Source organism: Scleropages formosus, chromosome 15, assembly GCF_900964775.1.
Source record: "Scleropages formosus chromosome 15, fSclFor1.1, whole genome shotgun sequence".
Lineage (NCBI taxonomy): Eukaryota > Metazoa > Chordata > Actinopteri > Osteoglossiformes > Osteoglossidae > Scleropages > Scleropages formosus.
The window spans coordinates 14580704-14594409 of record NC_041820.1 but is presented as its reverse complement, the minus strand read 5'-3'; the positions used below and the strand labels follow the sequence as shown (position 1 = coordinate 14594409).

At 47.5% G+C, this 13706-nt stretch overlaps 1 protein-coding gene across 4 annotated transcripts in view; it reads right to left on the bottom strand.

Moving 5' to 3' along the window:
• The window catches only part of frmd6 (FERM domain containing 6), a 29663-nt gene that overhangs the window by 3574 nt on the left and 12383 nt on the right, over window positions 1–13706 (bottom strand). For 2 of the 4 annotated variants that reach the window (XM_029258339.1, XM_018727672.2), the window contains exons 2-9: window positions 8108–8387; window positions 7573–7663; window positions 6082–6161; window positions 5880–5956; window positions 5559–5745; window positions 2991–3146; window positions 2417–2482; window positions 2161–2229 (exon numbers count right to left, since the gene is read on the bottom strand). In XM_029258339.1, the coding sequence (XP_029114172.1) occupies window positions 2161–2229; window positions 2417–2482; window positions 2991–3146; window positions 5559–5745; window positions 5880–5956; window positions 6082–6161; window positions 7573–7663; window positions 8108–8212 (831 nt within the window). In that variant the 5' untranslated portion in view covers window positions 8213–8387. Of the gene's footprint in view, window positions 1–2160; window positions 2230–2416; window positions 2483–2990; window positions 3147–5558; window positions 5746–5879; window positions 5957–6081; window positions 6162–7572; window positions 7664–8107; window positions 8388–13547; window positions 13567–13706 lie in introns of those variants that run through there. The other 2 variants (XM_029258340.1, XM_029258341.1) reach the window with 2 other exon arrangements.

Below are 13706 nucleotides of genomic sequence, written 5' to 3'. Positions count from 1 at the left end.
AGCGATCGGCGACACAGGCGCTTACTTAGGAACGCCACAACATTTACATTTTATTTACGATAATGACTGAACAAGTGCCAAATTTAAAGAAACAAAGAGGAGCACGTTGCTGCAGAGGCAGAACGCAAAGAATATGTAAGTATGTCCTAAAGAGGGCATTGTACATTTTCTAAAGGAGAAAACAATTTCAGGATAAAAAAACAAAATTTGCAAGATGTGACGGTGGAGATTATGACGGTAGAACGGAAGCCACAGTGCGCAAAGCAAGCTTGAATTGAACGGGCTGAAAAGCGCCAGTGATCCTAAAGGTATTCAGTGGGAACAATAGGCAGGAAAGCCGTGAAAGGAACCCTTAGGGGCGAGAACAGGTCGAGCCAACGGGGCATTCCTTTCATTAAAGTCCACTTAAGCTTTTCTCGCGCCGACACGCAGTATAAAAGGCAAAAACTCTGCATAAGCACGCCGTCGTGCCAGCAAAATCTAATTTTCGCTTTATGTATGTCTTGAAACCACAGCGTCAGGATTTTGGAGGTCGACCAAACAAAGTAAAAACTTTTCAAGTTTGTAGCCGCAGAACGGCAAATTCAATGGCATGACGCCGCTGTTCGATATTAAATATTTCTACTTATCTTCTGCTTCTGTAGTTTACAAGGGTAGACACTTTATTTAAGCCACTGATGTTCGGTACCTTTTTAAGATTACAACAGAAGGGAGCTCCTGGGACACGATCCAGGTGCACGATCATATGTAACCACTAACCTGCAGCACGTGACCCCCCCCGTACATATACGAACTGAAACATAACACCCAAAATCCTTGAGAAAATCCACTTGATACTAAATCTATTGCTTTAGCTGTCCGTGTAAGGCGATAGGGATTCAAAACAAAGGAGTGATGTACAGTACGTTTGTTTACAAAGCAGGTTAATAATTGCTGACGGCGTTCAACACCGGATGTGCGGAACGCAACAATGCTTCCTTCCGGTGTACATTCGTGCCGTCAATGCTCCTTTCCTTGGCTGACCAAGCTGTCAGGGAGGTCCTTTCTTCGCTCTTGGACTGCTGGGGAGCCTGCCGTCCCTCCCCGCCCACACACTGAGTGAAAACGTACCGCGACCTCAAGGCTGAACCCATCCCCGTTCCCCATCCGGGGCGATGGAAACCACTCCAGCTGATGTTTCCAGTGCAGAGACCACACAGACCCACAGCTGCCATTTCTGAAGGCTCCTCTTCCTTCCCGAGAACCTGCTGCAATGGAAGCCTTCGGCTGGACCCGTTTCGCACCATTCGCAACCCTTCTCGGCCCGTCGCACAGCGTCCGCCGGTCTCTGGAAGGCGCCGACGGCCCACGTGGGTGGAGGAGGTCCGCTTTGGGAAACGGGCGGGACCGTCTTCAGGGGCCCCCGCTTTACCATGAAAGCCACAACTGGCACTTTTCCCCCTGCCATTAGGGCTCGAATGAATTAACCACCGAGGGACAGAACGGTGCACAAACAAGGCCTGTGAAGCCAAAAATAGACCTCATTTAAACCTTCCTGGGCGTCTCCAAAGAGACATTTTGCGAACAGTTGGGTCATTCCCACTTCATAAGGTCACGGTCTCAACTGAATTTGCTACCCTCTTTCCATTCTCACGTTTCGGCCGCGTACAGTAAAAAGCTGCCAACGGATAGAGTAAACACCAGAGGCTCAGATTAACAACAGGGGCCTTTTGCCCTCATTTGCCGTATATAGCAGCGACCCATTTTTTGGGTCATCCATTTCAGTCAGGCTCTGGGGAAGCTGAAGAATGTAATCACTGAATGTCACTAGGGGATGGAAGAATAACAGCGCTTTTTCTGCAGAGTATGCGATTAGAGGGACGCCGATGCGACCAGGGCACTTTGTCTGGCCTTTTCGCCGCTGCGCAGCCGAACCTCGCCCTGGCTGCGCCTCCCCTGCTCCACCCACGAGGAGAGGCTCTCCGTCCGCTCTCATTCGCTCCCGAGAGGAGCCCGAGCTGCGCGTCAGAGTTTCCGAAAGCGCACAGAGCTCATCCAGCAGAGGATCAGGCTCCAGAGAGCGGGGTGAACAGTCCAATCTCTCTTTTTTACCAAGTCTTAAACGCTTCCATTTGGAGGAGAAGGAAAAAAGGGATCCGAGAGAGAGAGGCTGCAACTCACCACAAACACCAGTTTGCCCACGTTGGTCCAGGGGAAGTCGTAGAGGAGCTGTCTCACAGATCCCACATTCTGGAAACGCACACACAGACACGCGCGCATTAAGGACACGACGCACATCAACAGCCCACAGCTGAAATTCCGTACGTAACGTCGCGAACGGAACCCATCCCAAAACTTACTCCTGAGCAGGAAAACATTGCGAGCCTGAATGGAGACATGAGGACACATTCGCTAAACGCTGCTGCCGACTCCATACCTGGAAGATCTGGATGCCTCGCAGGGTCAGTCCCAGGGTCAGGGAGGCCTCGACTTCCTTTTTATCCTGGAGTTGAGGAAGGAAGCTGTCGTGATCCGAAACATACGTCCAGCTAGTCAAACAATGAAAGAGTGAAGCCTGACAAGGAACTGCATCACTAAGAATAAATGGAAATGTATGTATTTCCCTACTTTGAATGCCAAATGATCTGAGAACACTGCAAGAAATGAAGTTGTACCACTTCGGCATTCAAAGGTCACCGCGTTCAACTAAGGAGACATTTGGAGTTTGTTGCAGGCAGAAGCAAAGGTGGGAAAGAATGAGAACCCTAACCCCCGAACTACTCCTACACACAAATCTCTGCATGAAGTACAATTTCTCTAAGGAGTAATAGCGTTACAGAGGGCAACGTTACTGCTTACACAAACAAAGGCTTTAATAATTCTCACTCCGAGGGCCTGTTTCAACAACCGTGGGCTAACGAGAGTCAGAACGAGAACCACGTTTAGGAACAGCTGCCGAAAACGGCAGAATCTTCCCAGTTCCGCAGCGGCTCCGGGGCCCCGCCGCTCACTTTGTACAGCCGGTAGTAGTGCACGGTGACGTCGTCCAGCTGGGCCGATTCCTTTATGTATTTGAGGTGGGCCTCCGAGGCGGTGAGGGCATACTGGTCCTTGTGCATGTTGGGGATGTGCCTAAGGATGTAGTCCCTCCCTCGCTTGGCGATCACCTGAGGAAGGAGGCAGAGAGCGGTGACCATGTGCTCATTCACAGCGGCGGCAGTTCGAACCAAACCCCTGCAGGCTGAGAGGTGCCGCGTGAGCCAGGCACCGACGCATTAGATTCTCGAATTTAAGACGTTCGCGCCATCGAATCGAGCCGAGGAAGGAACGTTACAGCTCTTAAGGTGGGCGGCTGGGCTCACTTTTGGATTATCTACCAGTTCAGCAACAAAACGCTATTAGAGGAGACATCTGCGAGACTGAACTCGGATGTCACTATGGGATAGCACCGTTACGCAGACCGAGCAGGTTATAGGGTGCAACTAGTTCGGCCGAGGGACTTTCTCAAGAATAAATCTGGTCAAGTACAGAATAAGGCACTGATGACACACGGGGTGATTTGCGATTCGTAGTTGCACAATCATTTCCTGCGCTGCCTTCAAACCGTGACGAGAACTAAACACAGGAAAAGGGGGCAATCAGCCGGGCGGGGAAGAACGTCCACCGCTGCCGTGCGAGTCCCTAGCGGAGCGGGGCCACACGGGCCAATTCCAGGGACCAAAATAAAAATAAGTGCCCCTCTTCCCACCTTCTAATGAGAGCCTCTCAAGGTGCTGGACTGGACCGGACTGATTAATGAGAACCATTCAAAGGGGTTCCTGTGCCACATTGGAACAGCACTTGGGACCTGTGTGTAGAGAGAGGTGTGTGTGTGTGTGTGTGTGTGTGTGTGTGTGTGTGTGTGTGTGTGTGCGCGCACACAAGCATTTCTGGATCTGCAGCTATTTTAAATCCTGTTTGTTTCAAACCAACTTGAAGCAGTGCACTTTTAAATCAACAGCAGCTTTGCCTGAAGGAATACAAATTTCTCGCAGACTAAAAAGAGCTTCACTTTATCTTCAGTTAAAGCTCCTTGTATTTTTCTACATTCTTTAGCTTTAAGGCACAAATTAGTCTTAACTCATACTGTCTGATTCAGAATATTGTATATATGTTCTATATACTCACCTGAAATAGTATGAATGTAACCAACGATGGCCATCTGACACCCATGCTTGCTGATAAATTCACAATACCTTTCAATACGGTAATAATCTTTCAAATGTTAGCGTACCCATTATAAACTAGTTTAAAAACCTTACATGGCTGATTTCCACAGCCAAGGATTAAACATTTTCCTGGATCAACTTATTTTTAATGGAGATTCTCTATTAAAAGTTAAATTGAATTCAAGGGCGAGTCTTACGCTTTGTCTTAAAAATAAACTTGCTGGAGTACAAAGAAAACAATTACACAGCATTTAAGCACCAGCTGCCTTCGCAAATCACGAGCCGCAACTAACAAGTAACAGAGCCTTGCCTCAGGTCACCCTTTACTGGCTGAGATGTGCAGAAACCCCAAGTTAATGTTTTTATTTAGGGAGTTGCACTAAAATTTAGCACAGGTAGAGGCAAGACTGCAGTGAATCAGTCACCGAAGGCTGTCGCATACGAGGATGACGTATGAAAGGTAATACAAGATGTTCTAGCAGAACAGGAACAGTTGGATCATTACATTTATTTATTTAGCAGACGCTTTTCTCCAAAGCGACTTCCAATGAACTCTATGTAGTGCTACCAGCCCACACACCTTATTCACCGCGGTGACTTACACTGCTAGATACACCACTTACACCGACTCACTCATCCATACATCAGTGGAACACACACTCCCCGTCACTCACACACATTATCGGCTGCAGATCATTACATGGCCCTAATAAGCCACTTACACTGACACCCCTGTGGTTCGTTACACCAACAGTGTATACTCAATGCACTATCAAAGTGCAGCATCACAGCTAACCAAAAACACAGCACTTATAGTAATGGTTAAAGCTGTAGAACCCATCATCGAGGTACTCGCCCTAAAATACTCAAGTAATGATTATCCACCGTTATACATAAGGTAATTGCAATGATTTACCCGATATACAAGCCTAACACGGTAAATCGCTTTGGAGAAATATGTACCATTACTAGCTTAAATATAAATACATATACCAGATTTTTTTTAATAACCAGAAACAAATCTCAGACATATACACTCTCTCTCTCACACACACACACACACACACACACACACACACTGTAGGAACACAGTTATTCATAAAATAAAAGTGCATTTCACAACACAAGGCTGGGGAACAATGAACGAATGGCATTAGTGCCAATAAAAGGCATCTGAATGGTATTAGATAACATTGAGGGGGGAGGAGGAGGAAAAAAAAAAAAAAGCATGCTGGTTGTGTGTCGACACAGCAACATCCTTCCAGTCCAAACAGCCCGCTTCCTTACTGGAAGTGACCATCAGATTAGAAACAGGATATCGGTCACTCGGCTCCGCGGGCCACCGGGAGCCTGGTGCGGGCGAGTACTCACCCACGGGGGAAAGTAGGCCTCGGGTTCAAAGTATTTCCCAAAGTGCTTATTCCGCTTGAAGTTCCCCAGGTCTGCTTGGAGGGCAAAGGCAGCGAGCAGGAAGTAAGCCTCTTCCCTCTGAACGCACTGGGAAAGCAGTACCTGTTTCCTAAGGTGCCAGTAGTAGTAGTACCTGGCTGACCTGTCACTGCAATGAGGAGAAGAAAAAGCAAAAAAAAAAAAAAAAAATCCAAAGCTGACATTCATCTCCTTAATTACAAGACCATCCGGTGTGGTTGCTTGCAAAAAGCACTTGAGTATCCGATTGCAGTTTTTACTTACCTAATTAATCTTCCATTCTCAACATAGTATTGAGCCCTGAAATGTATGATCATCGGTGGCCCAAACTGGTCAATTCCCTGCAGGAGGAGGAGAATTATTTTTACAGTAAAGTATAGGACAGAAGGCTGTAATTTAGTTATTGGATACATTTTATCAATATAAATTACTCATCAGTAAGCTACAGTCAATAACTGTGCCTTACTTTACTTGCCTCCCTCTTCCATTCTTTTGGGCAGTACTTTGAGAGCTTTTGGTTCAGTTCCATGTAAATATGTTCATTATCTGAGGGGGGGGGAGGGGAAGAATCCAACAATCACGGTTAAAATGCCGAGTCACTCCACACAACCAGTCTGAGGCCAGACAGAGGAACCAGGTGAATCTCAGTGCCAACACTGTCGTAAAAAGTCAAAATAAAACCATTTCTTGCAGAACATATGGGGATGCTTTTCAATGATTTGAGTTCAGTGATCCCCCCCCCCCCAATAAAACTTTGACAGTGCACAACATCCTGTGTATTAATCACCATGTAAATTAGCACATGCATTTTATAGAAGGCAATTTGTACAGTGTAAAACTACAAAAAAGGTCAGAACATTAATACACTAGTGTACTAGCCCTTAACATTTTCATGAGAATGCAGTCAACAGGAGGAGGGGGGCGGGGGGGGAATTTTTTTGAATTAACACTGAGAGGACATGATTTGTGACCAGGGCCAGGAGAACAAGGACTGGCAGCCTGGACACTCACTTGACCGAAGACCCCTTGACCTCTGTATGTGTGCGTGTGTGTGTGTGTGGGGTGGAGGGGCTGTAGTAGACTAGCTGTCTACTATTTGTCCTGCAATTTTCCACCCATCAGACAAGCAGCAAAGGAATGCTTTTCAAACAGCAGCTCCTGGTGAACGTGCACAAGTAGCTCATCTGCCACCCAGGTGTTCCACACAAGCACCGTGACCGGCTTTCTTACGCTTCTCTTCTACACCCTCACAGAGCAGGCAGTCAGTCTTGGTGGGACACGACTTGGCAGGAAAAACTATCACGGCAACTTGCAGGCCTTTACAAATGTCTGTGCGTAATCTGAGGGTTAGGGCAACTGCTGTCAAGTGGAATTTGACTCATGGCAACTGCCAAGTGTGGTTTTCATGGTGAGGGCAGGTACAGAAGCAGTTTATTATTGCCCCCTTCTGTATGTGTGTTTCGACCGAACACTGGGAGAGCATGAGAACTCCATACGCCCTAAGCCCGCGTCAAACCCAAGCTCGAACACGCTGCTCCGACACCGTGGCGAGCGTCACCGTGGCGCTGCCGCGACACCCTAAAGCCACGGTTCGTCTCTGGGCAGCGTCCGTTTCAGCTCTGCTGCGGTAATTTGACTAGAGAGAGCACAAGCGCAGCCGCAGATGGCACAGCCATCTAAAAATCAATGGTCCGGACAGCGTTCGCTCCGACTTCTGGAGAAAGCAATTACATTAGCACGAGGATTCAGAGCAGAAATCACCGCGGGGGCACACAGCAGAATTCAACTTTTCAGACGCTTTTCAGGAAACCGCGCGCAGCATTATTCCATCCGACATTCGTCGAAGCGAGACGGCAAGGAAAGTATCGAAGGGTTTCAAAAAAAATGTTTCGTACGGTTCGTGCCGTCGCCCCATTTTAACCGGACGAAAGGCAAAGCACGAGGAGGCGCGTCTTACTCTGAATGACGCTGAGTCCGAAGAGGTGGCAGTCCTTAAGACGGAGGAGGTCACAGACCTGGACGAGCAGCTCCTGACACAAGGTCTTCACCTAGAGCGACACGGTGGCAGTTTAACGCGACAGGACTGAACGCCACGAAATGCGACCTGTCGTTGACTGGACTATGCTTGTACGTGTCACTGTAAGAGCAAAGACTCGTTGAAAAGGACACGTTACATTAAGTAATTTAGCCGACACTTTTCTCCAAAGCAACTTACAATGTTAAGGTACTTAATTTTTTTACCCGTTTATACAGATGGGCAATTTTTACTGGAGCAATTTAAGGATAAGTACCTTGCTCAAGGGTACTTACAGCTGGAGGTGAGGCTCGAACCTGTGACTTTTGGGTGCAAAAGCAGCAGCTCCTACGCACTACACTGCCAGCTGCCTACATACTTCAGGAGAGCTCAAGTCTAGGGGTCCGCAACAGTCACTGCTATATTTCCGCTGAGCCAATTCCCGCACGAAGAACGAATTGTCGTCCGTAACGCTCACGTTCACAATGATGTTGAGCGTGTCGTCGTTGGGAAGGAAGACACAGACACAGCGGCGGTCCTGCATGGCTTTGTTGTTGTGGAAGTTCAGCTTGTTCATCTTCATCCGTCTGGGACGGTCCCTTCGTCCGGGGGGGGGACACCAGGCCCTTTCAGCGCCCTCTCTCAGCCACTCGGACAGAAATCGGTGTTGGCGTCGGCGTCCGACTCGTCAACACTGCGGCGAGAAGGCACGTACCAGGGTACAGACAGGGCACCAGGAGCACATCCAGGCTGAGCAGCTGAGGAGAGACGTGGGAGGGTATTATTCCTCAAACATGACATCACATTTCTATATTAACCTTCATGGAGCATGACAGCTATCAGTCAGTCACTCTCACTCACACTCTCACTCACACTCTCACTCACACTCTCACTCACACACACACACTTTTACGTGTGTGTGTGTAAGACCTGTCTCAAACATCACAGCCTTCAGAATCTTTAGGCAGCAACAATTAGGAATTTTGATTTCCATTAAAAAAAGAAATACATAAGTGCCGGAGCGTACACTTCCGACGGCTGAAAGAACAAAAACTTTTTCAAACACTTGCACAAAGGCAAAAGCATCAAAGTAAACATACGGAACATAGAGGTGTGTGGCGAATGTCTGGTGGGTGTTCTTTTCCTTTCCAGAAAAAAAAAAACCCATCTGCCAGACAATAAAGCACAAGAATTCAGGACATTAGTGAGTGCATGAGATTTACTGATGCTCTGCACACGCTGCAGCTCGGTGAAACTAGTTCTACCACAACTTTAAAAAAAAAAAAAAAAAAAGTAAAACGATACTTTGGGCTATGAGGCCATTTGACACATTCACAAAAGGTACGGAGGAATGACGAATGTGCGGCTCACTCGTCTCAAACGCTAAATCACCACCGACAGCAGCCCATAAAAGTAATACACAGTGCAAAGAAAACACTGGGAGGAAAAGTTCTAGCTTAAAGCATTAGTAAAAATGCCTCATAAATATGATGCGGATCCCTAATAAATCCAACAATGACGCAGAGGTTCTAGATTTGTACGTCGAACCTGGATTAGTCTTAGAAACGCGGTATCGCCAAATTCCATGTGGTAGCGTGACAATTACCATGAAAGTATCACCATTCAACTTACCCATTTTTGTCAGAGAGAATCCACTTACTATGCCTTTAAAATATCTCATCCGGTAAAACAGGACATATGAAACCATTATTTAAAAGAGTTATTCTAAGGCTCATGCACCACAGTGAAGGTAAAAATACAAGAGAGAATTGCGAGCGCTCTAGATGGTCTAGAAGTTATTGGATAAAACGGGGGGACTCAGGAATTAATCCACATTTAAAAAAAAAAAAAAACCCACCAGATTTGCATTTACAAGGTCGCCTACTTGCGCTTCATTACACTACTGGGAGCAAGACAAAAACTGAATGGTTTTTGAGTTACGACTACTCAAAAGGGGATGCACAGCCATTTAAGAAGATTAAAATAGACTTGGCAGGTGAGAAAGTGAAAAGAAGAGCAAGTAGGACACTGAGCTGTAGATGCGTTCACTGCAGTATTTTCGAACATAACACAGATATGCTTTGGCCCAAAAGCCTCCTTCGACGCATACAGAACGCAGAGAAACCGCCTTCACGCTGCATATACAGTACGAATCAAAGTATGGGACATGGCTCCAGCTACCGCGTGTCACGGATTATGAATCACCATTCTTTAACACACCGGGCTGGACAACAAACGACATACATCGAGACATGACTGCTCAGGATCGGTGTACCACGGGAGCGTGAGGGTTCAAAAAAATGGCACCGCTGCAACACAGATGGAACAAGACAGTGCGGCAATGTATCACGAAGTTGGTAATGCGTGCTAAAATACAGTAGAGGCGTGTGAATATGCCATGCTTCATTCTGGAGGAGGCGTCTTTCTCTAGCAGCACTTCTGCGTTTTACCATGTTTCCCACACCCATGACCCATAAGGATACCGCAAAATCCCTGAATTACTGAGGTCTTTTGCTACAGGGGATTTTGTGCCGTTGTTTCCAGCAGAGGGGTGCGGTGGCACAGCGGGTTTGGCCTGTGCCTGCTCTCTGGTGGGTCTGGGGTTCGAGTCCAGCTTGGGGTGCCTTGTGATGGACTGGTGTCCCGTCCTGGGTGTGTCCCCTTCCCCTCTAGCCTTGTGCCCTGTGTTGCCAAGTTAGGTTCTGGCTTGCTGCGACCCCTGCTTGGAACAAGTGGCTTCAGCATGTGCGTGTGTGCGTTTCCAGCAGAATATTTGTGTTCTGCAGTCGTTTCCCCCTCATCATGGTACAAACCACACGACCCAACAAGAGATTAACCAGACAAGGAGTCAGGGTTGTGCCTTTGACCGAGGGAGTGAGAGCATCTGTAGGTGTCTGGTGTCCAGAGTCCCCACACTACCGCAACACACAGCTCACATTTCAGATCAGCCCTTAAATTCCCAAGAAAAAAAGATTAATAAGACATATACAGTGACTATTACATGCTCATTCACACAGGTAAGAAGAGATAAAACAGCTCATCCATCACACCACAAAAGGGGCGCAGGACCAATAAAAGGCTTCTAAAGGAAACAATACGCCAGTATTAATACTGTATGTCCTCATGCGTTCAGTCCGAGACTACAGATGATGGCTTGTGGTGTGACACGCAGACCTATTTGAGGAAAATGCTGAAATTCTAAGCAGCCTATAAAGTGGAACTGTGCAAAAAAAAAAAAATGCTTGCACACTCAAACCCATAAAATCCCCATCAATTTTTTTGGTTACAATTAGGAGATGCCAAAAGCTTCACATGACCTATAATCCAGTGGGGGTAGAAGCTTCAGGGACAACTATTTTCAGGTTTGGATGTCTACAACAACTCGAGAAGTACGCAATAAGACAAGTGTCCCACCCCACCAATTTCCAACTTCAAACACACCTCAGGTCACCGTGACTTGTGGATTTCTCCGGGAGGGTCACACCGCCCCCGGGAAACTTTAAATTCCTGCCGCCTGCAGAGTAAAGCAGCTCCCGAGCTCCCCCACCACCATTTGCCCCCTTACTAGAGCACTGCAGTCACAGTGTGACAGAATAGAGGTTGACCGGCAGTGAAATGTGCCAATTGGATGAGCCCCTTCGGCCCATGCAGACCTCCTCCCTACATTAAATCACTTAACTGATGCCTTCTCCAAAGCAACTTACAATGTTAACCTTCCAACAATTACTTATCCATTTGTACAGCAGGGTAATTCCTTTTTAACTGGAGGAATTCAGGGCAAATACCTTGCCCAGGGATACTGCCACTGGAAGTGAGATTTGAACCTGTGACCTCTAGGTCCAAAGGCAGCAGCTCTAACCACTACACTACCAGTTATACCAGCTATCCCTCCTCATAGATCTAGACCCACGTACAAGGCTACACTTCCGGGATTAGGCAAAACAAGTGCAGCGTGACGCAAACCCTCGTGCGTATTCAACCTGAGGTTACAACACGAAGTGAGACGAGCAGTCTTCAATCAGGGATTTTGCCGTTTTATTAGTTTAGCACGAGGATGTTTATGAAGCGGAAGCTACACTTACAGGGGTTTGACCGATTTTAACAGCGAACGCTTTCAACGACTCGGGACGCCGCGTGTTACTCGCTACCGCTGCCGCCGTTAGCAAATAAGACTGTTTAAAATTGTACTCGTTTGTGCTGGTGACTCAGCTCATTTGAAGGCACAGGCTGCTGTTCAGCGAGACTCACGAAGACCTCAGTTACTCAGCAGGTCTTCCAATACATGTATTGTTCACATGCATAGCTAGGCTTTATTTTCAAAAAAAAAAAAAAAAAAAAAAAAAGCAGAATGAAATCACGGCGATTTCTTCACGCAAAAGAGTACCATTAAGACGACACTCGTTCAAGAGCTTGCTGGTACACGATAACGGCACGGAAGGGCCTTGAGGGATTCGCCGACTTTTCCCTTGGCGAAGTGTACTTGAGATCTTGGCATGTTCAAATTCCACTATTCTCACCGCAGGGTTACTAACCTTCTTGTTCTTCAGGCAATCTTGTTGTTCAGTAGCTAATACGGTATACACGAACAGCAGCTTAAATTTCATTTCGTGGTAGAATGTTCTCCTCCACGTGCTAATACAGATTGTGAGATGCACAGATTTAAGATCAGCACTTAAGAGAGGTGCGCATCCACACTAAAACAAATGACTAGCAATCCCTTGTTTTGGCAATGTTGCATATGGAGGAACAACACCCCCAAGATGCCTTAAAAGAAAAGTCTTTTCTTAGTTTCTCTTTTTTTTTTTTTTTTTAAAAAAAAGGAAAAGAACTAAAAAAAAACTGCAACGATAGCTGTGACGGAAGTAATATGAGCTTGACTGGACAGAAATTCGGTAATCATACCGTTTTATAAGATTTTCCCATCTGGGCCTCCCTTGCGGCATCAGGCATCGTGAAAAGGAGTAAAATAAACCACTTTAAAGCTTGTCAAAACACGTCGGAGCACCCGAGGCATACGGGCGCTTTACGAAAGCGCCCCGTCCTGCACAATCTCCGGATGATTCAACGGTAGGACGGCTCCTCTCAGGAACAGGATGGGTTAATCGACGTTCGCTTCCTTCTCCCGGCGAGGCATCGCGATCCAGCACAGCGCCGCGGGGCCGTTTCCTGCCATTCACCCCAGCTTGGAGCAGCTTACTGTGCAGGCTGTCAACGTGGCACCGAGCGAGCGGCAGCGATGCACCGCGCGGTCCGACGCGAGTGCAAAGCGGGACACCTCTACCGGCTTGGCACACGCGAAAGGCCAGAGGGCCGTGGGGTCGACTGCCCTGGCGGCACCCGGCGTTGCACGGAAGCCAGTCAAAGTCCGTACGCACGTTTGACGGCCAATTACAGAAGGGCGGGAGAGAAAGCGAGAGAGACCGAGGGGGAGCTCGCACTCAAAAGCACAGCCAGGGGGGGAGAGAGAGAGAGAGAAAAAAAAAAAAAAAAAAAAAAAAAAAGTGCTGCAGTCAGGAGAATTCCACACCAACATCTGCTTCTCATTCCAACAATGGAGCCTTTTGATTTGCACATGTGGGCCACCACGCCGTCTCCACGTGCCCCGAACCCGCCAGGGTGCGCGCTCGAGAATCCGACGGCGCGCGAGGACGTGCGGCCGCGGACTCCGACACGGAAGCGCGTATTTCCAGAAACGCGGACCGTGGCTGCGAGCGCCGAGGGAATAAGACATTACAAAAGACATGGATTCATAGGCCTGGTTGCGGGATGTATGCAACAAGCTTTATGAGAATTCTTCACCCACTTGCTGCATCTGGAGCAACGCAGGCTATTCCAAACAACAAGCCCAAAACGCCAAGCTTCTGCTTCTGTATTAACCCTTTCAGGGCCAAAGTAACACCGGTAGGAAAAATACTTACCAGCTGATGCTAATTTGCAGTATCAGCATGGAAGGGGTTAATTTTTAAAAAATAAAATATCCACAGGTTGAATCCTCCCGATTCCCCTCGCTGGATAATCAGTTTAGTGATGTGGAGCCGTTCGCTTCCCCGGCCAAACTCCAGGACAGTTTCTTAAGA